The sequence below is a fragment of the Anas platyrhynchos genome, chromosome 1 (assembly GCF_047663525.1).
Source record: "Anas platyrhynchos isolate ZD024472 breed Pekin duck chromosome 1, IASCAAS_PekinDuck_T2T, whole genome shotgun sequence".
Classification (NCBI taxonomy): domain Eukaryota; kingdom Metazoa; phylum Chordata; class Aves; order Anseriformes; family Anatidae; genus Anas; species Anas platyrhynchos.
In genome coordinates this window covers 189,350,031-189,377,454 of record NC_092587.1, presented here as the reverse complement: position 1 = coordinate 189,377,454, position 27,424 = coordinate 189,350,031, and the positions used below count along the sequence as shown (strand labels likewise).

Here is a 27,424-nt window from a genome sequence, read left to right as displayed (position 1 = left end):
CTTTAGGAAAGAGTAGTTGCTGTCCCATTTCTCTTCCTTTACTTCCCTCGTTTCAAAGCTCTGTCATGTTAAGCCATTGGATTCGCTAATATAAATGGTATTGCTTCGGTCCCTTTTTAGTAAATAATCCCTAGAAATTCTGGATCAAGATCTAGTGAAATGCTGGCAAACATAAAAATAGAATAGAGAACATGTTCATGAGCTTTCATATCCTTAGTCTTGTAATACAAGAGGAGGCAGATCATGAAGTTGAAAAGTAGTGTATTTGAAACCAAGTGTTATCTTTTCATCAGAGAACAAAATGGACTGAAAATCACTGCTCCAGGATGTTACTGAAGTGAAAACACACAGCAAGCATCTAAGAGGGAGTGCAATACTTTCTTGTCCTGAATTATTGCATTTCTGGATATTTTTGTTATTTATATGCGGTATTGAAAGAGAAAGCCAGCTTGAACCACAAGTTAGTAATTAAGTTCAATTCTCCATCACCACACTTCTGATGACAATATTTTTGGGTTTGTTTTATTTTTGTATCTTCTCAGCAGCACTGGGAAACAACAACGGTTAGATGTACACAATCGGGCTAAATTAACATAATGCAGTATGGCACGTTATATGCTCCAATGAGCTCAACATTGTCTGAGAAATAAAACTAGGTTTAGCCCACAGAGAGAGCATGTCAGTGATCAAACTCTACATGCCTTGAGGAAAAACGGGGAAGAATCTCTAAGGTTTAATTCTATAAAGCAAGGTTGCAAAGCGACTACTGAAGTGCACATAATTGCTCCAAACTCTCTCTTTCTGAAAGGTCAGTTCTTAGTTCCCTTTAGGAGAACGTAAGAAATACAAGTTACACAACTGTTCAGAAAATCCTTAATTTGGGTAGAAAGTTCTTCTACACAATTCGGGCTTTGGGAAAATTCATTTAGGCAGAAACTCATTTCAGGTGTTACTGTACAACAGTTAGGGCTCAGAAAACCTTGTTCCCAAATGCAACAGACCATGAAAATGTTGAGTTAGATTCCTATTTGCAGCTCTGCTTACCAATTAAAATTTGTATGTTAAAATGCAATCGCCAACTGTTAAGATCCTCGAAAGTACTACCATTCTTCATGGAAGGCTCTGCCACAGTACCATCCAAGATTATTAAAACTTCTCTGTATTTACAAAGGCTGTTTTTAATATTCATTCTCTCACGTACACCAAATTATGATGGCAGTAAGTTCCGCTATACAGCTCTCTGTGGAAGAACAGAATCCAGCTTTTAAGGTAACTTGCTCATTTTTCAATAGTAGCCTAGTCACACTCCTCCTGCTAATGGTAGCAGAGCAGAACATAACATTTCTACTTAAGTGTCTTTTTCATTAGTAATTTTATGGTCACGCTGAAACACCACATCCTGCAAGACGTAGTACTCACACTGTAAAACTCAGCAACAGAGGCTGTTAAGGTGATTTTACAAGGAAAATGAAGATATGCCCAAAGCCTGCAGAGAGGCTTTTAATCCAGACATTGCAAGTAAAGCCAGCAGTCATACTGTCACTGAGATGGAGGTGAGTTCTGTGTTCAATTTTCACCGTGCCACATGGGCATAACCTAACTCTTCTCGCCTTTTCTATTTGGAGTGGCTTCGAAATGGTAGAACAGCTCTGCTGTTGTCTCTGCTTGAGCTCGTGCCACTGCTGCTAGTGCAGTTGCATAGCTGAGAACCGCTCCTGGAATTTTTCATCAAGACACGACCCTTCAGAATAATTCTATATAAAGGGTTCAGACCTTCTTCTAGGTGTTAGTATAACCAGATATCATTTGCTTCTCACAACATTTTCACCCCCCCCCCCCCCCCCCCCCCCCCCCCCCGGAAGGGACTTTTAATTGCCAACAGTTTTCCTTATCCGTTGAAGGTATCCAAACTGCTAAATTGTACATAAATATAATCAGCAATCGGTCTCAAAAATATTTGTGTAGTACCTGAAGTAATCCCTTACTCAAAGGTTCACTACTTTCTCCTGCAGTAAGTTAAAATGACAGCAAAGCTAGTCTCACAAGACCTACGAGCCTCACTAGCAGTCCTGATGTTTTTGAAGGACTGTTCATACGCGTTTTGGTTTGCAGAAAAACCCACCTAGATTTTTCCATATTCAGTGAAATCTAAACCACTGGACTTGTATTCTTCCCATATGGTGTGCAAAGCCACTGACAGATCTGTAGGACAAGAAAGATAAATAAATCATCAAATTAAGCAAGATAGATTACAACATATCATTTGCCCTAAACTAAGCTGGCACTATTATGCTTCTTTACACAAGATGGAAGAGCTCTAGCAAAAAGTGCAGAACATAGGATTTCTTCCAGAATATTTTCTTGCAAAGCAGAAGATGCACCGGAGGCAGAGATGAGGATGTGGGGAGTTGTGGGTTCGTGTGGGCTGAGTGAGTGTACCTCAGCTGCTTCCTGGCGGCTGCTCGGCACGCTTCCTCTGGAACAGATTCACTCTGTCAGGCGTAAACCCGGTGGAGCACGGGGATCCGAGAGGAAGCAAACACACCCCCGGGGTTAGCTCACAGCAGGCACGGCTCAGTCATGGGTACCAGGCTGCATCGGCGTGGGACAGGCTGCCGTGGGCTGCCTGCGAGCCTTTCTGCAGCTGGCACACGAGAGATGGGCCACAGGTCGAGCCCTGGTGTATAGGGGGTGCTCTCCTACCTGCTGACTTCTCTGTACTTATACTAAAATATAACACACCCAAATAAAAGCACGGAATTCTGCATCATTGTCTTTGAACCCGAGTATTTTTCCATCAGTAAAATTGGAGTGTTTTGCAATAACACATGTAAAAACTGCATTTTTGCTTCAGCTGTCTGATAACATTGTGGTTTTCTATGCAGTGGGATTAATCTTTCAAACAAAACTGTTGATATGTTTGCAGTGCTGGAGATTTCAGCCTTTCATACACACCCTTTAACCCATTAACCCAGCATCGATAGATATAAAAGGGAACAAATGCAGCCTAGTTCGTTGGCTGTCCCAGCTAACAAATGGCAGGTTCTACGGGCAGGCTGGCCTGCGATGACTGCAACAGTGCTGGCTCAGGAAATATCTCCCCTCTGCTACACAGCTAGCAATTGCTAGAAAAGCATTTGCTTCTCCATTATAGAGCTGAACAGTTCAAGCTTCTTCCATCTCAGGAAGCCACCAGCCCACACATAAAAGCTATCGAGTGCAGCAAACACCTGGGCTGAAATCTCAGCTGCCGGCCAGTCGGTGAGAGCAGGACGGTACAACACAATTTTAAAAGACATTTGATTTTTAAGGGATTACTAAAAGCATCATGCTTAATCACATAGGGTATAAACCCTGGAGCTAGATGATCCTTTACTCGTCTTTGCACAAGGTTTCTGCATCGTGGTGGTGAGCCTGGCTTTGCGTGGTGTACTGCAGCAAGGACTCCACCAGCTCCGCAGCTACGCCCGTTTAAAACAAAGAATTTGGCCTATTTAAAAACCCAAGTGCTGCCCGATTCCATTACCCGTGCTCATATACAGAAAACAGAAGCGTGTTAAAAAGTAATAGGGCAGAGCGCTACCTCAGCAGTTGGGTACTGCCACGGGTTACTAACTCCAACGCTGTGCCAGCACTTTGGCCGAAGGCCCTAAAAGCAGCGCAGGAGAAACCTCCTATGCAATATATATGCCCCAGCCTTGAAACAAGAGCTGCCTGGCAGAGGCAGTGCAGTACATTGGAAGCATTGTTTTATTGCTGCCTCGCTGCTGGGATCGCTGAGCGCTCCCAAAAACCACCTGGCGCTGCTGCTGTTCTGCTCCAGCGGGACACGGGATGCTGCGGGGGGTGGCCGCATGCTGCCTCTGCTCACTGCGGAGCAGCAGCTCGAGCAAATGCTAAAGGACTGGAAATAGCAGTTAATAAAGGAATGGAAATATCAGGTGAGTTCCCTCAAAGCAACCGAGTCTGCAGCGGTCGGGTTGCTGCCAGCTAAGCTAGCGCAATTTAAAGTAAAGGCAAATTTCTGCACCGGCGAGCGTGTCGGATGCACCAAACCCATGCAGGAGCAGCCCCCCACAGCCCCAGCTGGGCTTTGGGGCGCTTTGTTCATTTCCTGTGCTGAAGGGTTCCTGATTGCACACAGCAATCTTGGATTACAAAGGAGCACAGGCTCCATCTCAGCTTGTTTTAAGTGCTGCCAAGAAAAAAAGGGGACTTGGGTAAAGCCCAAGCTAGCCAAGCGCAGAATTGCCAAACCGAGGCTTTCAATAAATCAGCTCTCAGAAAGTCATGAGACTGGCATTAAAAAAGAAACAAACACACTCATGAGCCTTTAATAATAGTTTGGGGCTCTCTTTATTTCTTTTCTGTGTTCTTATATTCAGGTTTCTCTTCCAACCTAGGAAAAGATCAGATTTTAGATTTTACATTCTCAGCTGCTGATCACCTGATTTTGAAATGATGAAAAGAAGGCTTTGGTTAAAATAATACAAAAAATATAAAATTTATCAGCTTTAAAAATACTTCTGTTCACATTCTGAATATAATAAACATGCTCCTAGGGTGCCAGAGAGGGTCATTGTTTTCAGTCACACTGGTGGAGGCAAAACATAACTGCTAAGCTTCTTACAAACTACAAGCTGTGCAGTGCCAGATGTGTGAGTACCCCTTGGTAAGTCTGGCACTGTCTTTTTTAAATTATTTTTAATATATAACAGGTATGATCATTCACATGCATAAATGTTTGCAGGATCTTTTCCATGTGTACGTAACTGTATCTATTTGGAAAGGTCTCTTACACAACTACTTATGTATATGTTACGAGGCAGAGCCCCTGTATTGCTTTATACACTGATTCACATTTTTATTTTCAGACACTAATTATGTCTTCCAATGAAAGTGAACAGCAGCAACAAGATTTATTTGAATTTAAAGCTTTGGATCAGAGAAGGTTTTTGACACCTGCACATTTTATTACTTCATTTTCTTGCCAGCTCTCCACATTCCCAGTTTTGCTCATTAGAAATCTCTCCATTTCCTACTCTGGATGCAAAGTCATATGAAAACTTTCTCCTCCCTTCACTACTGCTGTGTTCAGTGGTGTGAGCACGGTGGAGCCCTAGCTTGCTGTGCCTCCTGGTGGCCACACAAACCTCCTGCCTTAACGCACTGCCCTCGTACACTAGACTTTCTGCAAGAATCTTACACTAAACTCTTTCTCTTGCATAATTGAGCTGCTTCTCTTTACGAACTGATAGTCTACCACTAAATATGAACTCATTCCTTCCTAGCAGGCTATCCGAGGATGCATTTTTCAAAGTAGTAAAGAGGAGGACCTTATACTTTTCTCACTTCACTTGCAAGTGGCAGTACAGCAGGGTTTGCAGAATCTACAGCAATCAACATCTTTGCTTAATGGAGAGATTTTGCTTCCCCTTTGTTGCATGTGTTTTTGAGAAACATCTGTAAGGACTGGGAAGAGAGTAAAAATATATTACTGATAATTCATGTCAGCATTATCCAGAGAAGAGAATTGGGCACCAATAGGCAACAGGGGTATCTGTCCGTATAATTCATTGTCAACATGAACCTCGTGCAGTCAGAAAATGTCTTTCTTGTTTAACTGGAGCCTCTAATTACAGTCTAACTACTATCAGGAGTTGGGACATGGGTAGCAATGAAAACATTGCCCAAATTCCTTAGGGAAGGTGTGGTGGATTTTGTTCCTCAGCTCCTGTCCTTCAGTGAGAAATCTTCAGCCACAGCTTCAGGGCATTATATGCCAGAAAATTAGGAAGGAGTCAGACCAAAGAAATGTCCAAAGGTGCCTCAAACCCAGTATTTTGCCTCTAGCAACTGAGAAAGTTGACACCCGGGAATGAATGTGAGAATGAAGCAAGCACAGATTTTCCCTCAGCGTTTCCCCAGCTTCCACCAATGTGCACATCAAGGATTGCAGACGTGTTAGACACTGTGTTCTTATATTTATCAGCCTGCAGTGGATTTCACTTTCATGAACTCGTACAGTTGTATTTTGAGCACACGCTAAGATACCATATTGAAGGAGACAAACCTTCACATCGGTAAAAGTTACCGCCCTGCTGGCTATGACTATGATGGCAAATTCTGCTTTGTTTTGAAAATTTCATGTTAAGCTGTCCACCACTTTCTCAACTTATCATAGGGAAGAGCTATTGCTATGAAATGTTAGGGATAACATGAAGCAGAAGAATTTCAGAAAATCAGAAGAGTAAGAAAAGCTTTCCTGTGAAAAACTCACATATTTTCCTATTGAACAGGATCAAGAGTTCCAGAAAACTAACTTTAAAGTCCCCTGGGCAGAGATGGAAATTGTCACAGGTTTTGCAGTCTCGTGTGTACAACAGACCCGTGGCTTTGGAACAACCAATTATTACCAGTTCAGCTGAATTCCAGGGCGGTAATTCACCCCCTTGTCACAGGACAGACCCACCTCCTCAGCTGTCCTCTCTGAGTGGATTCCCAGAGCTCCACCTCTCGGGATGACAAACTCCAAACATTTTTATCTCTTTCCCACTGTTTCAGGTGCTGTACTGAAATCATTGAAGACAAAGCAATTGGAAGCAAAACACTCTCCTGCCCTGCTGTGCTGCAGTTATCGGATCCTCACCAACGGTGCCAAAATTCTCACATCCAAATCACCTTTTCACTGCAGAATTGCTTGGCAGCTACACACAGAATGTGATGCTGCTCTGATTATCTGCCTTTCACAGAAAAGCTTTAAAACCACTTTCATTCCCCAAATAAAAACAACCACCTCATGTACATTTTACCTCTCCATTTATCCCTCCTCCGCTGATGAGAACTCCTGCACATTCCTGCCTTCCTCAAGTTAGATCAAGGTCTCTAGTGCTGAAGTGCCAGGGGCAGGTGGAGAGAAAGACCTTGATCATTTGTATGGTCTTAGAACTAGAAAAATCAAGTTGAATAAATGTCATAGTTGAGGAAAAAAAAAAAAAAAAAAAAAAAAAAAAAGAAAATGATATTGTGCCAGCAGCTCACAGGACTACTCCCGCCCCCAGTCACATGCAAGTTGCCAAGATGAAATGATATGGCCTTATCCTCCTGTTTTTGTTGTTGTTGTTGTTGTTGTTGTTGTTGTTGTTTCTTTTTGCTTGTTTGTTTGTGAGGGCTTAGTTATACTGAATAAACCTCTTGTGATCAAGGAGCATCCGTAGCCAGAGGACTGACCTGGAAGAGTGATGCCAGAAACCAGAGCAGGGAGTCCCAGGGTGTCACTAAGGACACTGCCCCAGATCAGAGTTTGTGGATGAGATGGTTCTGCCCCCGTGACAGCTAACAGGAGGCAATCACAAAAGGAAAGCTCCACATGGACTATGGATCCTCTCCTTTCCTTGGATCTCCTCAAGTGATTCAACTGAAAGGGATAATTTGACTCCAATAACATTTTTCTTCCAATTAAATCCAGGTTAAAATACATTCACACAGAACTTCAATAATGACCAGAAAAGATCATCAGACAGCAAAGTCACATTACTTGGTAGATTTCTTTTTATTTGTTTTAAAAATCTCCTCAAAACAGCTGGAGCTACGTTCTGGAGATACACCTTCATGCCATGTCTCTTGTAGATAGAAAACCAGGAGTCACAGAGGTCATCCTTAGTAACTTATAGAGAATATGTGCTGAGCATCTGTGTACATACATACCTGAACCTTGGGATTTTATGCCAGATAGAAGAATATGTGATACCATTCACCGGCAGCATAGAGCTGTAACTGCAGCTCTCAGAATAAACCTTGTTTTGCACAAGGGGGCTGTAAGCTGATTGATGGAACTGAAATGGTTGGAAACAGCTTACTTTTTTTTTTTTTTTTTTCTAGGTTGTTTTAAGCATAGACCACCTCTACGAACCCACTCCACACCTGTCTGAGTGGACACTAAACAGCAAAATGGAGGGAGAGGCAGGGAGGAGCAGGACTATAGCATCTTCACCCCAAATTCCTATGAACTGCCATGGGACTACACCCCTTTGCCTTGGTGATGAAGCTGAGGACAGAGCACTGTGTGAATACACGTGGATTATTTTGCAGAAACTGTTTGCCATCTAGTGGTTTGTCAGCCTCCCGCAAATAGAAATTTAAAAAATAGTAAAGAACTGGAGGTCATAATGGTGAAAAAAAATACATATTTCCCAATATGCTTGAACCTATAAAAACACATAGGAAAGATGAAGCTCCTATTGCAAACTGTTTGCCGTTAGAAGGAACATGTTGTGGAGACAAGCCAGGAAAACTTGCACACAAGCAATGTGAGATTCCAGGAGATGTCAGGTATACACCGTTAAAAATTATTGTCTTTTATTTCAGTCTGCTACTTTCCATCCAGGAGACCTGACATAATTTGCTGCACCACTTTGTCCAAGCTTGCCCACCCAAAAGCGTGTATTATATAGAAACCAGGAAGGAAATAAAGGAAAAAAAAGGAAGGAGGGTAGGGGGCTGGCAGGGAGCTGGCAGCTCTGCAGGGAATCCGGGCATGATACCAAGGCAACAGGAGCAGTCACCTCATGGCCAAGGAGCCAGGATGTGGAGCAGCAAACCAGGGTCAGGACTGGGCTAGAAGACAGTAGTCAGGATCAGATGGAAATACAGCTGCACGAAAGGCCAGCACAAAGCCTCAGCTTAAAAGTGGCTCCCAAGGGAAAGGAGGGGCAGCCCCTTGCTTCTGGCTTTTTTCACAACAGCTCTTATCAGTGGAGGAGCTGACCTTGGACTCTGCTGATGAAACTTCTCCACGGGGTAATGCACTCCGGGCAATGGCAGTGCGAGGGCTGCAAACGAGCTGTGGAACGTGCTGAACATGGGGGTAGAGTAGGTTCCTGGAAATGGGCTTACTCATGAAAAGGACATATGAATGAAAATCCCACATGAAAGGAGATTGAAGCAAAGTCCAGAGCGTACTGTGTTCAGTCTGGGGGAATCAAGAACTCTTGCTGTTAACTGTGGTTTCATTAGTGAGAAGCAACAATCTGGTTGCTTCAATCTAACTGTTTGCCCATGTTTAACACGGGTGAATTCAAACTAGCGTATGCATAAATGACTCAGCAGAAGAACCAGGAGAATTACACAAGAGGTTTCTGCCTTGTGAAAGTGGACTCATAAAAACAGAGCCTAAATAAAAGTGCTGGAGGGGGTAAGACAAATAGTGGGGTGAACATCAAAAAGAACAGAAAACATTAAACTCATGGGCAGCACTGGCCAAGGAAAAATAAGTATCAATTATCCTATAATAAAAATTAAATTGATAAAATGAACTATCTGAAATAATTGGGCTCTCTACCCTTCCAAGGAGTGAAATTTCTGTACCTTTTTTTTGTCAGTGAGGTTAATACCACCAAAAAACCTTTAAGAAACAGATAAATAGTTTACATTTAGTGACTTGAATTGCATGTGACAGCAAAGGTTTAAATTGGAAGGTCCAGAGGGTCCCTTTCAGATTTATTTCCTGCATTAACCATTAATTTATGATGAGCAGCCTTCTGGTTAAAGTCAGACTAGATTATCTGATGCACTCTTTTGACCGTACAATGTTAGAAATCCACATAACGCCGAAGTATTTAGCTATATACTGCCTTACATATATGCATATATGATTCGATGCTGACCTGACAATGCTGAAATAAACTATATCCTTTGCAGCCACATTCTTTGGTGTTGCAAAAGAGAGAAACCTAATGAAACAGAGCTCTGCATGGGTGAGAGGATACCAGCATACAAACTGAGGATCTGGCCTCCTGCTGTTTATTTCAGTGACTGTTCTATGACATGTTCCAGTATGCTGACTGTATTTATGTAAATGTATGATTTAATAAATATATACTGTGCATTGGTTTCAGTTATATTTAACAAATGTCACTCTATGAAAAGAGTAGAACAAATGCAATTACTTTGCTAGTAATCAAAGAACAACTGAAAGGGATTCTGCTTGTATGACACGGTCATAACCCAGCTGACTTCAGTTACTTGGAGCCTCCGTGACGGTTATTACAGAAATTGCCTACAAAAAAAAAAATGGTCCTCCACCTGCCAGCTGAAATTTAGAGATACACTACGCATCTAAGTAACACTTCTAAAATCCCATCTTAAAGGTAAATGGGGACAGACGAATATTTGTTTTATAGAAAGAATACTAGATTATAAAGGATAACAACAATAAACAAATTTTCCAGAAAACTGGCACATTTAAGTCACTTGGTTTATGGACAGAAAGTTTGGTGGCTCTTTACCTTTCCACCACAACCTTCTCCTTTACTTAAAGAAAATACACCAGAGTAAATTAGATTGTATAATGTCATCTCCCTCACTGATCTTACTCCGATGCAACAAAAATATACTCTGGAAATCCTAAGACATCAGGAAGAATCCCGTGTACCTAAGAGCACTAGAAGTAAACAATTCTTCCTTTTCCCCATTTATTTCCACTCCTGTTTGAAAACATTATTTCAAAGTAAATACTGTATTTTTTCATTTTTTCACTCTCCAATCTAAGTATGTTAGGATGATCTACATAACATAATCAGATCTTGTAGGCTGATGTGTATATTGCGGGGAGATGACTTAGGTCTATGCGTGGTCTGTGCAGTTGAGGAAATCTCAAAATTTCTATACTGATATTTGACCTCTCCTCCTGCTAAAACCTCTGATATCTTTGCTGTCTCTTTGCTGCTGGCTGGGATTTAGAAGTTGATCTTCTGACAGAAGAAATAGCAGGGAGGACCTGGGAACTTCTCTGTGATCCTGTGTGGCCAGCACAGGGGACAACTGAGACCTCTGAGCCACCACCTTCACCTCCCTGCCCACAGATCCTAATCCACCACACATCAGGCTTCAAAAAACACCACTGCGGATTTATTAACAACTCCTTGTGCCAGCAGTGCCTCGAAATCCCCCCCAGCCGGAGCCGGGGCGGGCAGGAGGGCACCCCGGTCCCTGAGGTACCACCCTCAGTGGGCGGCCGCTGCACCGAGCGCCGCCCGGCGCCATCACGGCGCGGCGCCACGCACTTTGCGTAACCCCGCGGCTCCCGCGGCGCCGTCCCCTCCCGACGCCGTCAGCAGTGGGCGGGCAGCGCGCTACGCAGGCGGCGTAAACCCGTACGAGAGTCGCCGTGGACTTTGCCTCCTCGCCGTGCCACAAGATGGCGGCCCCGCCGCCCGCCCGCCTCTTCAGCCTGCTTCGCGCCGCCGCCTCCTCGCCCTCCTGCCGCCGCTGGCTCCTCTCCTCCTCGCCGGCAGCCGGGACGAGGCCGGGCTGCGGCTCCGCTGCCTTGTCGGCCCGGCCCTTCGGCCTCTCCGCCCGGGCGGCGCTCAGGTAAGGGCGGCGGAGCGGGCACGGCTGAGGGCAGCGATCGGGGGCGGCCCCGGGCACCCGGCCCCGGTCCCTGACGAGCCCTGAGGGGCTCGGGGCAGGGCCCGGCGGGCTTCGTCTAGTGGGGGCTTGGGGCCGGTGTATTCTGGTTTTTTTGTGTGTGTTTTTCTATTTAGTAAAGCTGACTAGATCGGTGGTGGAAGCGCAGCACGTCAGAGGCAGCACAAATCTGAGGATCTCCCAGGCTTGTGGCACAGTTTCTCTTCAGGACATAGGTGTGCAGGGCCCCTCCTGCCCTTAGCTCTGCTGTGGCACGCTCGAGCCCTGTAGGCACCGATATTGCACAGTCCACACCTGCAGATTGGCAGCACTACACATAGTCAGAAACTTGTTTGTGCGTGGCCTCAGAGACCATAACCTGTGTATCCAAAGGTCTGAGCCCGCAGGTAACTTCCAGTATTCAAAATGCACTTTTAAAAGGCAAATTAACTTGGTCGTCAGAGGAGTTTCTCTGACTAAGAGCAGAACCCACAGTGGGCTGCCCAGCATCGGGGCAGCCTAGCCTGTTTCCAGAGGGCTGGGTAGTGCCCTTGCCATCAAAGTCATCAAACAGTTTGGTTTTAAGCAAACAGTCCTGTAGGTGCTCTTTACTTTGTCCCAGCAGATACTTTTAATAGAGAGAGACAAACAAACCTTGTAGTTCAGGACTCCTGTACAAGGCATGTATGGGGCCTGTTTAGGTTGCTTCTCTGAGTGACTCTAATGCCTTAATAGGTAGGTCTCCACTAACCTGCCCAGACCATCATTAATGTTGAGGTGACTGAAAACAAAACAAAACAAACAAAACGCTGAAAAACGCTGTCAGGACTCAAAAAAAAAAAAAAAAAAAAAAAAAAAAAAAAAGTAGTGAAGTTATTGAACAGGGTCAAATAGGATGAAGCAGCCTACTGAAAAGGGAAGACATTTCCTTACCTAATTGTTATATAAGACCAAGAATCCTGCAGGTCTTTCACACAAACTGAATGCAGGCTTGTAAACAGACCAGCCATTTGTTCACACACATTGCACAAGCAAAAGAGTTCACATAAGCAAGGATTTCAGATGTATTGTTTAAATAATACATGTTATAATCCAGCTAAATGATTTGGAAGGAAAAAAAAATAATCCTGGTTTCTTTCATACATCGGTAGTTCCTCAATTTGCATGCAAGTTAGTTTTCTCAAGTCCTGCCTATATTGGGCAATGTATTATTTAAGACCTGGTTCCTGAAATTTGTATAGTCAATGTTAGTTCAGTAAAAACACTCATTCCTCATTGTTTTTACATATAAAATTACCTGTATTTATGTCCAGTGAATGAAGGCCTAATGAGGTAAAATTGTCAGCAGAAGAGATTCTTGTGAGCAGAGGTTTACAAAGGGGTTCAGTGGGGAGCCTTATGTTTTCCTTCCCAGTTTTGTTATGTTTCTTCAGTCTGTTTTTCCCCGTTTTCCCCACTTTTCATTTTGTGATGAACAGCAGTTATCTAAGAATTTTTTATAGCAGTTTGGATATTTATACAGTATTCTTGGTGTCACTACATAATTGCTGCATAGGTAAGGATTAGTTCAGATTTGTAACTTCCGTATTCTAAGACTTGTGTAATAGTTTAATGAAATGCTACTGGCAATTAGGGCTGTTGAATGAACCAAAAAAATCTGGAAATAATGGAGTACGTCTCTCCACGTGCAGCAGAAGGATGCAGTTACCTTTCATTGTTGTTGTTTGGAGGAATATGGATGGTACTTAGAAGTCATGGCCGGAGATCCAGAAGGGCACCTCTTTTAAAGGAGGAAAAGTGGCTGTCAGGATTCTTGCAGTATGTGTTGTTTGCACAGGAGGGACAGCGAACAGCACTTACAGCTTTCTGTGCTATTCAGTTGGTTTGCAATATGCTTAATTTAGGGTATCTTTGTGTAGGTTGGTAACAATGGTGATAGGACTGTGGCAACCATGCAAAGAAATGAATTTTACTTTACAGCCAGCTTAAAAAAAAAAAAAAAGTTAATCTAAGCATGAATTGGGATGTTTTATGCAAATCACACAAAATATGTTTGGTTCTTTCTGGTAATCCTGAGGCTATTTATGCTTGCACAAGACCTGGCATTTGTTTCATCTTAATTTTTTGTGACTGCTTTGCAGGGTGGTGTGTGTGGTTCCCACCCCCCAGTGCAGATGTAGACAAAAAGCCATGTTGCTTGAAACTCATAAACCCTAAATATCATTTCATGTAGATGTGGCTTTTCTTTTAACAGTATCTCCCAGTCATTAAGAAGATCTTTACAGAGGGTGTTTTGAATGTCTGACTGGCCTGATTATTTATTATGTACATATGTTTCTGAAAGTATTTTCACCAGTCGGGCTCAAGCACAGTAAAGCCTCAATAGCTTAAACTTTTTGAATTAAACTTTTTCTCTGTGTGAAGAGTAGCAGAGATGGTGATAGCAGGAAAACAGATCCTACTGGAAGACTAGGAAGGTATCTTTAATGTTGTTAGAAATAAATACATTGCAGTTTTAGTTACTAACCTGAGTGGATTAGACCCTGCGGAAGAGATTACTTCCTGTAATATTATTTAACAAAAACTGGGGACTTGAAGATGGTGCTTCCCTTGTCCCCTGCTGCATGCAGCACCAGTTGGGCACGCACATCCACGGTGCTGTTCCACAACTGGCCGGAGCTTGTCTAAAGTTGTGGCTCTAGGACGGGAGATCCCGTTTTTGTTTCTCAGTTTGTGGTGGGCAGTGGCACTTCTGTCAGTTCTGTTTGTTGGGTTAGCTCAGGGTGCTTTGTTTTTGCAGTTGGTTTTCAGCCAGATTACCAGACTGAGTTGACTTGCCCATGGCATCATCCTTAGACCAATACAAACCAATACATCGTGTTGACAGAAATACTGTAGTGGTTTCCCTTGGCTGTGTGAGTAGGAGCCTACGCCTTTCCAGATGCAATCTAAACCCATCAGCCTGATCCTCCAGTGAAGCTGACGTTTGGTAAAGGTGGTGGAGGTTGTGCTGGCATGTCTGAGAAGTGGGTGCCCATCTCCTGGGTTGTGCTGTGGGAGCACAACAGAGGGGTGAGAAGAAGAGCAGAGTGGTTACTGCTCAAACCTCGGCAGGATGGCTTGCTGGAGGCGCTCCGGTGACATCAGAGGTGACTGTATGACATTAAGGACATTTTGTAAACATACAGCTTCTAAGATTGCTAAATTTTATTGTATTGCATGCTCCAGTTGAACCATGCAGATCTGCAAGGTCAACCCTTCATTATCGATTATCATTTTGAAATGAATTCAGAATTAACAGTAGCCTGTGGCTACCCTCCAGAGAATGGGCTGCGGGACGATACGACTAGGATTGAGCAACTACAGCACCGTAACGCATCGTGGCACCTCCTGCTGCCAGCTGCCTTCCAGTTGTGGCATGTACATCAAGTCTGGAGCAACAGACGTGTTTGTTTTTCAAAACAAACTTCAACTTTAATTGCTAAAATTACATTTTCTTTTATAGGTGGTTCCAAAAATAATCAACCTACTGATGTTTCAGTAAGGCCACTTCTAAATTTTTTTTTAATATTCAGCCTTACAGATTTCCTTATGAGTTCCCAAGGGGGTGACTAGATTTTCAAGCTTGTCTGCTTTCTGTGTCATAGATCACTCAAAGCTCACAATTATGAAAAAGAGGTAGTGTCAAGCATGCTGTTCTTAAACATGGATTTCACATTGAAATAAACACGTTGCATTATCTTCCTTTTTTTTCTCTATCTCTCTCCTCTCTTAGATTTCTTCCCTGTCTGCCCAACAAGTTTTTCTTGTTTTGCTTTCTTACTATGAGAAAGAGAATAGTGTGTTTAAACAAACAAACTATTTTATTTGCTAGTATGTTAAAAACTTTTCTTTTAATTTGCATGTAACATGAAACACCAAAAATCCCTGTTTTTTCCATATAAAATACTTTAGTCTTAAGAAATTTTTATGCGGAATACAAGGAAAAAATTTTCTTAAATATACACAGTTGTCTGAAAAGCAAAGCAGGAAACCTTTCTTCTAATGTCCATGTTGAAATTTCAATGACCTTTGCTAGAATAAATATTTACAAAGTGAAATCCTAAGAAAACCCTTGCTCAACAAAGCAGAATGCTTTTGGAGTGCTTCCATTATTGTGAGGAGTGAATTAAATTTCGGAGTTGATAAGTTAGAATGCCTTAAACTCGAAGCAGAAGTGGGAAGACCTTAAAGTTGATCTAGCAGATAATGGTGAGAACAAACAACATTTCTTAAGTGCAAAGCAAGAGTCTCCAGAAAGGTGTGAAGAGAAGCAGTTGAATTAGCTGTTCTATTTGGCAAAAATGCAAATAGAGTGCCTAAAATAAAATAGCTCTGACTCTCTTTGGTGAAAGGTGAAGCATTGAGATTCTGCATAGCCTCTAGTGGCAAAACATAAATGAGAGTTTGTCTTGTTTTTTTCATGTCTCAGGTACAGCAGTGAACGCCTCTACCTGTAACAGTTTGTAAAAGTCAGTGACTTCCGTGGGTTTCTGCACCCTTACAAGTTGGTGCTGGTTACTGTCGTAGTAGTACTCGATCAATTTTAAAGGTCCAAACAATTTTTGATTTTTTTCTTTGGTTTTATTACATGCTTTTCTTTTTCAGCTCAGAAGATAAAATAACTGTTCACTTCATCAATCGTGATGGTGAGAAACTAACGGCCAAAGGAAAACCTGGGGATTCACTGCTGGATGTTGTTATTGAAAATAATCTAGACATAGATGGTTTTGGTAAGTAGACGGATCGAATGTGTCAAGAAACTATGGTGTATTACCAGTTTATTCAAAAGTATTTTTAAGTTTATTTGTAAAACCTAGATGTACTTTATTTGGATTCTTTTCCCTGTTATTTTCCAGTAGGTACATAGAATATTTTGGATCAAGCTCTAAAAAAATTATTTGAGGTGAGCTTTGCTTGAGTGTTAAAGGAGGGCAACATGGACAGAGTGCCATCAAGGTGGAATCTGAAAGATCACAGCAAGGTTTGGGTTGGACAGGACCTTAAAGACCACCTGTTCTAGTCCCCTGCCATGAGCAGGGACACCTCCCACCAGCCCAGGTTGCCCAAAGCCCCATCCAGCCTGGCCTTGAGCACCTCCAGGGATGGGGCATCCACAGCTTCTCTGGGCAGCCTGTGCCAGGGCCTCACCACCCTCTGAGTGAAGAATTTCTTCCTAACATCTAATCTAAACCTGCCTTCTTTTAGATTAAAGCCATTCCCCTTGTCCTATCACTCCACCCCCTGACAAAGAGTCCCTCCCCAGCTTTCCTGTAGCCCCCTTTAGGTACTGGCAGGCCTCTGTAAGGTCTCCCTGGAGCCTTCTCTTCTCCAGGCTGAACAACCCCAACTCCCTCAGTCCGTCATCTCAGAGCTGCTCCAGCCCTTTGATCATCCTGATGGTCTCCCTCTGGACATGCTCCAGCAGCTCCCCGTCCTATTTGTGCTGGAGGCGCCAGAGCTGAACACAGGGCTCCAGGTAGGGTCTCACAAGAGCAGAGGGGGACAATCCCCTCCCTCGCCCTGCTGGCCTCACTGCTTTTGGTGCAGCCCAGGGTACAGTTGGCTTTCTGGGCTGCAGGTGTACATTGCCAGCTCATGTTGAGCTTCTGACCAACCAACACCCTCAGGGCTGCTCTCAATCCACTCTCCACCCAGCCTGTATTTGTGCTTGGGTTTGCCCAAGATCCAGGACCTTGCACGTGGCCTTGTTGAGCTTCCCGAGAAGACCCGCTTCTCAAACCTCCCCAGGGCCCTCTGTATGACAGCCCTTCCCTCCAGTGCGTCAGCCACACCACCCAACCCAGTGTCACCTCCAGTCTCGCTGAGGGTGCACTCAATCCCAGCGTCCGTGTCGCTGACAGAGATGTTAAATAGAGCTGTTCCCAATTCAGACCCCTTAAGAACTCCACTCCTCACTGGTCTCCACTTGGTCATTGAGGCGCTGACCATAGCTCTTTGAGTGTGACCATCCAGCCAATTCCTTAACCACCGAGTGATCCACCTCTCAAACCCACGTCTCTCCAATTTAGAGACAAGGATGTCATAAAGGACAAAGACTCTGTGTAGCTCCAGGTAGAGGATATCAGTTGCTCTTCCCTCATCCACCAGTGCTGTAACCCCATCTGAGGAAGCCACCATATTCATACAGCAGCGTATGTTGTCATCAATCCCCTCTTTGTTTTCCATGTGCCTTAGCACAGTTCCAGGAGGATCTGGTCTGTGATCTTGCTGGGCACAGAGGTGAGACTGACTGGCCTGTTGGTTCTGTGGTTGTCTCCTTTTTTCCTTTTTAAAACTTCGGGTTAGATTTCCCCTTTTCTAGTCAGTGGGAACTTCACCAGACTGCCACAACTTCTCAAATACGATGGACAGTGGCTTAGCCACTTCATCTGCCGGTTCCCTCCAGGTCCTTGGATGCGTCTTACAAGCTTCTATGGACTCAGGCACCTTCAGGTTCCTTAGATGGTCTGACCTGCTCTCCTGTAGTGGGAGGTTCCTCATTCTCACAGTCCCTGCTTTTGCCTTCCGCAGCTTGGGCGGTGGGGCTGGAGCACTTGCCGGTGAAGACAGGCAAGAAAATCATGAAGTGCATGAAAGCATATTGCATTCTCCATATCCTGGGTAACCAGGTCTCCCATTTCCTTCTGGAGAGGGCCCACAATTTCCCCAGCCTTCGTTTTATCAGTGACAAACTTGTAGAAGCTTTTTTTGTTGCCCTTGACATCCCTGGCCAGATTTAATTCCATCAAGACTTTAGCTTTCCTAACCTGATCCTTGGCTGTTGGGACAAATTTCTTTATAGAGATGAAAGGTGCCACCTGCGAGCTCTTCTGAGCTGAAAGGTTCTGGAGGCAACACACAACTGGTGTATTTCTAACAGTCTCAGGTTAGTTCTGTATTGTCGTGTGATCTTAATTTGTTGTTTGCCTTTTTATAGCAGAAATTTTATGGTATTTGAGAGCTGAGTTGAAGGAAACAACCAGATATGTGTCATGTTGCAGGGAAGAGCAGAAAGGTTGCTGCTTATAAAAAGGGCTGGGGTAAAGGAGGCCAATATGCTGGGGGAATTCTAACTCAGTACAAGGTCTGTTCAAAATGAAAACAGGAGGAAGTTATGAAACCTCTATATTCCTTCTAACCATGGAAAGTCCAAAGTTTGTTCCATGAAAGTTACAGGATTCAGACAGTGCAAAGCCAGCTTTCAGAACAGGTATTTAAATGAACATGAGTTTATGAAATAATAGTGCAAAATAAAGCAGGAAAGGGAATTACAGTTTGCATAAGTGAATACATAGCATGGGGCAATTACAGGAAAAAATAAGTATGTTACTGCACTACAGCTTGAAATCTGAGGTATGTTTCATTGAAGTATGAATAAATTTCACTGCTAGTAATAATCTTTAAGACAATTTTACAGAATCTTGTTATGAGTTGTATACATTTGGGGAAGAAGTCTTAAAATTCTGTAACATTGTGATAGCTAGCTTTATGTATCATTTTATTAGGTGTATCATATCGGCCTTTGACTAGTCTACTTGTATTCTACAGCTAATACTCTTCCAGTTTGTGTACGTACCAGCCATTTTAAAGCAGTGTGGTAAGGTAGTAAACTCTAAATAATGTCCAAGGTAAATGTTTGACATACTGTAGCAGCCTTTAATTATAACATGCTGCACCTATTTCAATAATAATTTGATAATGCAGCATCACACTAGGGCAGGGGAGTAATGCAAAACCATGTTTTGTGTTTAGAGGGGAAAAATAATGAGGGAAGAATGTAAAATGTAAATCTTACTTACTTATTTACTTCTAGCACTAGGGGGCATCCCACGTGCAGTAATAAAGATAGAAGTATCTGTGCATGAAGACTTGTAAAACTGTTGTGATATTCAGCTGCACTCGATTCAATTCCTACAGCTGGCTTTACAATTGCAAAAACACCTTCCACTGTTTAAACACACTGGTTAGTGTGATTTTTTTTTAGACTTATTTTTTACTTATTACTATTTTCCCCAACATTGAGACACTTAAATTGTTGATGTGACAACTTGTACATTAATCAGCCTTTAACATTTTATTAAATTCTCTTTCCACATTTGTTTTTTGTACTTGAAGACATGATAGTGGATCTTCTAGCACAACGTCACACTTGCTTTGAGTATGTGCTATTGATACTGTTATGAAGCGTAACAGTGCAGTGCTTTCTGTGTGGTTCTTATGATCTGATGATCAATTCCTCTCTTTACTTCAGTAGCTGAAACATATATATATATAAATTCTTCTGAAATACAGTAATTTGGAATTTGAGCTTTCTGTTACCTTGCTGTTTTCTTCAGGTGCATGTGAAGGAACGTTAGCCTGTTCGACTTGCCACTTAATCTTTGAAGACCACATATTTGAGAAGCTAGATGCAATTACTGATGAAGAGATGGACATGTTAGACCTGGCATACGGCCTCACAGACACGTAAGGCACCCTAAGGCTTCCCTACATCAAAGAACGGAAAGGAGGGTTTGCGCATGGGGAAGTCCAGTGTTCTTAGAATACCTTAATCAGCTTTTAATGAATAACTGGATTCTGTTACATGGATAGGACCAGCAAGTTTAACTGTTATTTTTCTGAATTCATACTGATGTCAGTACAGTTGATGAAATTTTAATGCCAATACTGTCAGTTTTTGTAAACTGAAGAGTGGCAGTTTTTAGCTCTTTTGTTTGATGCAGAAGTGTCAGATACTGAAGTGTGACCAAAACCCCAGTTCCTTCACCAAAAACTTTGCCACTGCAGTCCTGTGTATGAATTTCCTTGTTCTTGTTTCTCTTCTGTTTTCTGTCCCCATCAGTGTGTATCCAGTTAATGTATTTTATGGATATTTTTACATCAGTGTTTTAGTTTGGGTCAGATCTTTTTTTCACAGAACCACAAAGTGGTTGAGGTTGGCAGGGACCCCTGGAGACCTCTGGTGCCACCCCTGCTCAGACAGGAACACCCAGAGCAGGCTGCCCAGGACCATGTCCAAGCGCCTTTTGAAGATCTCCAAGGAGGGAGATTCCACAACCTCTTTGTTTTTTCTATGCTATTTTTTTCTGTGCTAGTGAAGTAACCTTCCATTCCTCAGCTTCACACTGTCACATGCCTTCTGACAGGGGAGTCACAGCCTCGTCACAGACATCATCACTCCACACACCTGTTCCTCGGGGCCGCACTGCTTGCTGGTGTGCACACAGCCAGTATCATAGAATATAACCACGTGAGCCATAGACAGCTACACCGAGAGGTTTCTTAAGCCCTTTCCTTCAGGTTTTAAAACAACTGCTTGTTGGAAGTCTTTGAGAATCTTTCCAGGGATTTCAGAGGGCTTCATACCTGGCCTGTATAGCATTTATTTTTTAATGTCTCTGCAAAGAAGTATTCTGAATTAACTCATTTATCTCCTTATACCAATAGTGGGAATCCTGCACAAATGTTTTCTCCATAAGGGTGTGCTTTCTCTGATTTCAGTCAGATCTTATCTTTTAAGGAGATTGTGAAAGCAAAGAAGGAAAGCTGAGAGACCTGTTTCAGCTTCATTTTTTTTTCAACTGTCTTTTTAGTTACAGGTTTAAAGCAAGGGTGTTTTAGTGAACTGAAAGGCAGTAGAAAGCCAGAGCTCTCTGTTTAAACACTATTTTCTCTCAAATTCCTTCAGACTAAATTAAGTTTTAGACCCTCTGAAGGCACGTGCTACTTGTGTCAGGTTCTCCTAACATCATGTGTTCTTCCTATGGCCAGGGATCTTTCATGTGTGTGAGAGGAAGACTTTCCTGGAAGAGTGTGCTTTTAGTGATTCTCATGTCTGCCATAGCTTGCCTGGTCTCGTGCTGATACAAAGCTTTGTAATGGAGATGTGCTGCCATGCGCTGTCATAAGTCTGAGGATAAAAGTTTTTTTTCTTGTCAGTGACTCTCTGGAATTGGAAAGGTTTCAACTAGCAGCTGCTGTGAAAGTTAATGCCTCATAAAATGAGGGAATGATTGGAAAAGCTAAAACAAAATTGTTTTGAATAACTGTAATATAATGGAGGTTCCTGAAAGTAATAAAATGAGAGGGGAGGGGGGAAAGTAAGCCCTGGCAAATTAAATGTTTAGAAAGAATGCTGAAGGAAAAAGATTAGAAACAAGAATATTTTTCTACTTTTTAACAAGCTATTTCAGCCTAGCAGAAGAAGGAAGCTTGTCTTCATGAAGAGCTAATTGGTGATGTAAAAAGGTGCACTTATAAATAGATATGTAAAAGCAAAGGTGTTTTCTTTCTTCTTTTTTTCCATTGCTTTTTTTTCCTGGAGATGTTACAAGGATGTCTGTGCACTGGAAGCTTTCTTTTCAGGACACTTCTGGAAGATCTGTGCTAGATTTTATGTAGTGATTATGTTTGTGAACGACTCGAGAGAAGAGATGAAGAGTAAGATGACAAAGCTTGTGTACAGTATTGTGTGACTGCAGCAAAGTCAGAAACTGGCTGTGACAGCACCTAGAAGGATCTTACGTGGTTGAGTGATGGGAAACAAAATTTGGTGGTAACAGATACAGATTAATGCATATGGAGAGGCAGGTGGAACAGTGGTAACTTTGCTTACTTGAAATGGGATGGCAGCTAGCTAAGCCTTTCCAGGAATGTCAGTTTAAAGTGTGTTTTTTTTTGTTTTTTGTTTGTTTGTTTTTTAAGTAAATGGAACATCAGCAATGTGAGGTAGGACCAGGTAGAAAAACAGAAAATACTGTTATATGACAAAATAGGGATTAATTGTATCTTCATATTTGTACAACTCTGACTTCCTGCCTCTTTAAAGAAAATAGAATGAGAAGAAGAAAAGGGAAGGCCTGTTGAAATGGTTAAAGGTGAATGGCTTTCAAGCAGGAATTAACTAAATCATTCTTTTTTCTTTTTTTTTTTTTTTTTGGAGGTGGCATGGTCCAAACTTCTTAGGCTGTCAGGGAAGGGGGGAATCTGGTTAAAGGTCTATAAAATTGTGAATGCTGTGGATGAAGGTAGTTTGTTTCTCACAGTGTTATTTAGCTCTACCTAATGCTTCATATTATCATGTAGCAGGCTCAAAAAAGTGTTGTTTCAAATTAAGTTAATTCTGTTGTCAACACTACAGTGTACATATGCAGTTAGCATTGGTTCTAACTGAAAAACAGAAATTTCAGCCAATTTAAGCCTTGCAAACAGGTATCGTAAACTGCATCTCTCTAGCGGATTGATTTTTAAAGATACTTTTATGCTTGCATATTCACAAGTTGAAGTCTTCTGCCAAAATATATATTTATGCATGTATTGCAGTACCTTGAAGCTGATGCATACAGTCACTTACACTGCTTTCAGGTGTAGCACTCAACCAGCATCTTTAACAGCTGCTCTCTACATGCTTGAAAGAGTTCTGTGCACATATTAATGTGGTATCTTTCTTATGATCTCTCTGCCTACATTCCTATGCTGATTAAATTATTATTCGGCTGGTGACATGGAATATTGTACATCCTTGCTAACACCTAGGTATTCCTAAAAATGAACACGTATGTGTTAAATTGGCTGAGTTCATTTAAAAAGCTGGGAGTAAGTCTTAGACTCCAGTGTTAAAACAGCAAAGAAAGACACTGCATATTGCTGGACTAAAGAAGCAAAACTGGAAGAGAGGATTCATTGTGTGATAATGTAGTGATTACTGAGATTAAATATATTTTTCAAGTTCATTATATCTGTCTTACAACATGCAAGCTGCATGAATTCACTTCTTTCTGTGAACATAATGTTTTGATTGGGTTGGTGAATTTGTAGGATGATAAACATGCTTGTCAGGATATATTCCTGTTTCCGCAGTGTGTTATCATCCACTCAGTCATGTTAAAAACCTGATCCAATTACCCTCAGCTGTAGTTTGCTTCTTTGTTTACGAACTGGTAAAAAGTTGGCAGGCTTCTTTAATATATGTAATTTCTGGCAAACACTGTGCTAAGCCTGCAAGGAGTGAGTTCTAAAGAGATCAAATTTTAGACTTCTTAAAGACCCTGTAGCTATCGTATGGACATGGAATAAGGTAGTTAATATGTCCCATGTGGTTCATGTGTACTCTCCATTACCTTATCACAGAGCTTTTTTTTTTTTTTTTTTTTAAACAATGTTAGTGGTAGGAAGATGCTTCTCAGATACATGCTTAGGCAGCAGCTGTGTTAAGAGAAGGTAAATGGGAATTTTCTTGTAAATAATTAGGAAAAAAAAGTCTAGAACTCCAGGTAGAAGTTGGAGGGGGAAGTCAGACTTGGACTTGAACTTGTAGAAAGACAGGAGGGATGGGAATGGAAAGAAGTTCCTAATTTCTTCTCAGTCAGGTTGTATGTAGCTTTTTTGACAAGCTGTAAAAATTCAACTAACCTAAGCTGTCAGGTGCATTGTTCAGATGCATGTTCAGTTTTCTCGGGCTGTCTTCGACCCTGGGTGGGTTAGGCTGTGCTTTTACTGAGGTTGTCTTTCAGGTTAATTGCTTTGTCTCTTCAGAGAGGCTGAATGCTCTTGGGAGATCAAGTGTCTGTCCCTACCCTTGACTGTGAACCACTGTAAAAGGAAGGGTCACCATCACTGTGTTGCCTCAGCAAGTGTGAAGCACTTGGTGTTCCCCTTCCAACGTGCTGAAGCCTGCAACCTAAGAGTGTAAATCAGTGACCGTGACTAATGCCACATATCTTTGCATTGATGCAAGCAGTTTACTACTGGTCTTGATTAAGACCGTGCACGAGGGGACTGTTTCTGGATCACAAAGTGTTTGGGATGGCCAAAGGTCCGGGAAGCAGGGCTGGCTGTAAGTACTGAGAGATGTGTGACTGGCTGGAGCTCAAGGCAATGTTATTTCCTTACAGATCACGTCTAGGCTGCCAGATCTGCTTGAAGAAATCAATGGAGGATATGACTGTTCGAGTACCAGAAGCTGTTGCTGATGCTAGACAATCAGTAGATATGAGTAAAAACTCCTAAAAGAAGATACCGTAGGAGTTTTAAAGAAGCTTAATTATTTTTATAACTTATTTTTAAATGTATAATTAAATATGGAAACTTACATAATTGTGAGTTATTTTATATGACTATCAATACTAGATTAATGCTATTTTAATTTTCTGTATAGAACCTCCTATATTTTTACGCATAAGATGCAATAATACTTCTAACTGATCATTGGACTATAAATGTTAGCAAGTGTATTACAGATTTCATAGAGTATTAATCTGCCAAAACCTTTAATGGTGTTTGAAAACTGAATCACCTCTGTGAGACCTCTAAAACCCCTGGGCATTGCTGGGTTTCAGACCTAGATCTGTTAAAGAGCACAATTTGTAAGACTGCATGGGGTCTGTTTAAGTGATGCCATTAAAGGTGGTGTGCTCAGAACTAACTGATTCACTTTCTCACTAATGATGATACTTCCTTAGCAAATAGTGGATTTTCAGGGTAGGGATTTTACAAACTTTAGGAACTCATTGGAGACGTGACAAATTCTGTCTCACAGAAATACTGTTAAAATCACAAAATCTAGGGGCCAGTAAAAGAATGTGGGCACCTGCCGATTAATTATTGCGGTACGCCACAGATGTGGAGATCCATGTGGCTTAGAGTAAGGGCTTGGAGCTGTCTGACCAGGAGAGCACAGCCAGAGGAGGTGAATGCAAATTCTTGCCATTCTCTGAAGCTTGGATGGCTGAGTTGGGGCTGAAGAAAGCAGGGTTTGTCAACGTAATGTTTGTTTTGAATCATTGTCTCTTGCTTTTCCCGTTTTGAGCTTGTTCAGGAGGCAGCCTGATGTTAGCTAAGGCATTCAGTGTGAAGAGAGTCCTGCATTCTGTGCCTTGATCTCAAATCATTTCAACGATTGATGTGAAATGACTAGGTACATTTTTTCCATAAATATGCACTCGGTTTCCCAGAAGTGGTAAGGAGATCCCCGTGGTGGGATATCGTGTGGAGTGATGATCGAGAGCCTTCAGTTGGGACTGGGTTTAGTCATTCTGAAGGAGGGCAAAATGAAACAATGTCTCTAAGACTCTACTAGTTTCTTCTTTTTTTTGGCCAAAATAATTAAATGAAATGTCTGTTGCTGATACAATAGAAGATCATAGAAGATTGTAGTTGTTACTGTTATGATTTGGGGCATAATCTTATGTCTAGATCATGTTTATTTACATTTGAATGATCTAATGTATTCATCAGTGCTTTAACTGAACTGGTGACAATGACACCTATGACATCTTTTCTTTCATTATTATATTTATGGGAGAGGGGTAAAATACTATCCAGTGTTGAACATTGGGATTATTTTGAGCTTCATAAAGCAAAAAATAGTCCCTCTTACAAAAATAAAGTATTTTCTAGAACTGTATTAAAAATAATAGATGTAGCTTGGAATCCTCGATTTCCTCTCTGAGTAGGTATTTCTTTGTTTCGTGGTGGTCGCTTGGGGCCTTCCCCTAAAGCAAGGTATGCTGAATGTGCTCTGCTCAGAGAACTTAATAATTAGGGGTTTCAGAACTCACTTGGTATCTCATCACATTAAAAATGTGACTTCAGGGTTTAAATTTCCTCACTTTTTGAAAGATGAAGAGAACGAGGTTGGGTAGAAAGGTGGAAATAAATGGAAGAAGTGTTCTGAAGATACTGCTGCTTCCTTTGTAACTGCTGTGAGTAACCATAGCTCAGAAGTTACCCCTCCCACCATAAATTGCCTTCCAGTTTGTGTTGCCTTTATCCTGAGTTCATTCACATATAGCAGTTCTTACTAAATAATGAATTGATTTATTTTTTTTACATGAGACACAGATCCTTAGCTTCCAAGAGAGAACTCAGGTCATAACCAGATGTACTGTACGTCCTTACACAGGAAAGAAAAGAAATGTGAGGTTTCACTGTAGCAGTGGCATTTGGGATGAGGCATATTCGGTTGTGTGGCTTTTTTGTTGTTTTGGTTTGTTTTTAAACTTACAGCACACAGCACTTCTCCTTGTGGGAATCCTGCAGTGCTTAATGCTGTGTTAAACAAATGTGAAACAGCCATCATGCAAGCTTTCCTTGTAAACCGAGGCGGTTCCATTGCGTGTTCCGTGTGATAGCTTCTTGTTAAAAGACTTGGTGAGTCTCCCATAGTGTGCCTGTGGAAGGAATTATGTAGTACAGCAAGGCAAAAAAAAAAAAAAAAGACACTTCAAAGCTCATTCTGAATTCTAGAGGTGTCCCATGGTGCATCTAAATGGAAATCTCAGAAGGCAAAAGAGCCGTCACGTAATCCCCAAGATGCACATCCAGGATGTACTTGTTTCCTTATTGTCAAAATGATTTGCAAATAAATCTTATTTTATACTACTTTGACACATCTTGTTTGTGTGGATTTTTTTTGTCCCTTTGAATGCATTTCTGGGTGTAAAATGGAACTTCACAGTGGTGCACATTCACGTACAGATGCAGATTACTGCTCAATGACACAATTAAAACATCAAAGCTAGCTAAGTATGTTTACTGCTTATTTCCTTGCCCAAGTAAGGATGACAGGTAACTGGCTTGCTAAACACACCCGCTTTGTGTTGAAACATTGACTCAGTGGGTCTCTCCTGTCTCTAGTCCACTCAAAAATGAGGAGAAAATCAGAATTGACTTCGTTCCCTCTGTTTCTAAGCTTCCTTATGTGCTTCAGCACGTGCCTGTGGTCTGGGGTAGAAACAGATTGTGGTGCCACTAGCCGTGGGGAAACTGCCTGCAGCTTCTGCTTGGTGTCTCGCACTAGAAGGCCTCCCACTATCACACCCCTGCTCAGCGTCCTGCCAGGTGAAGTTGCTGTCCTGTGGACTGCAGGCTGTCACCACCAGGGGAGAAAGCCAGTCCTGCAGGTAAGTTTGTTACTCTTCTCAGTAAGAAAAACTCCTAACTCATAAGCTCACCAATTTGGCTACAGGGCTCCCAA

The 27,424-nt window shown here is 42.1% G+C and overlaps 1 protein-coding gene across 1 annotated transcript; it reads left to right on the top strand.

The window, feature by feature from the left end:
• Positions 1–11,100: 11,100 nt before the first annotated feature.
• On the top strand, positions 11,101–26,835 carry FDX1 (ferredoxin 1). The gene is made up of 4 exons (XM_027468626.3): positions 11,101–11,370; positions 16,054–16,178; positions 19,785–19,914; positions 24,342–26,835. The coding sequence occupies exons 1-4, from the start codon at positions 11,198–11,200 to the stop codon at positions 24,454–24,456; spliced, it is 543 nt and encodes a 180-aa protein (XP_027324427.3). The 5' UTR covers positions 11,101–11,197; the 3' UTR covers positions 24,457–26,835.
• The last annotated feature ends 589 nt before the right edge of the window (positions 26,836–27,424 follow it).

Bases quoted from the DNA above. Each gene is read 5' to 3' on its own strand.
- FDX1 (XM_027468626.3), top strand. From the start codon at position 11,198: ATGGCGGCCCCGCCGCCCGCCCGCCTCTTCAGCCTGCTTCGCGCCGCC. The intron at 16,179-19,784 runs GTAAGTAGACGG...TGTTTTCTTCAG, and splicing joins TCTAGACATAGATGGTTTTG to GTGCATGTGAAGGAACGTTA. The intron at 19,915-24,341 runs GTAAGGCACCCT...ATTTCCTTACAG, and splicing joins GCATACGGCCTCACAGACAC to ATCACGTCTAGGCTGCCAGA.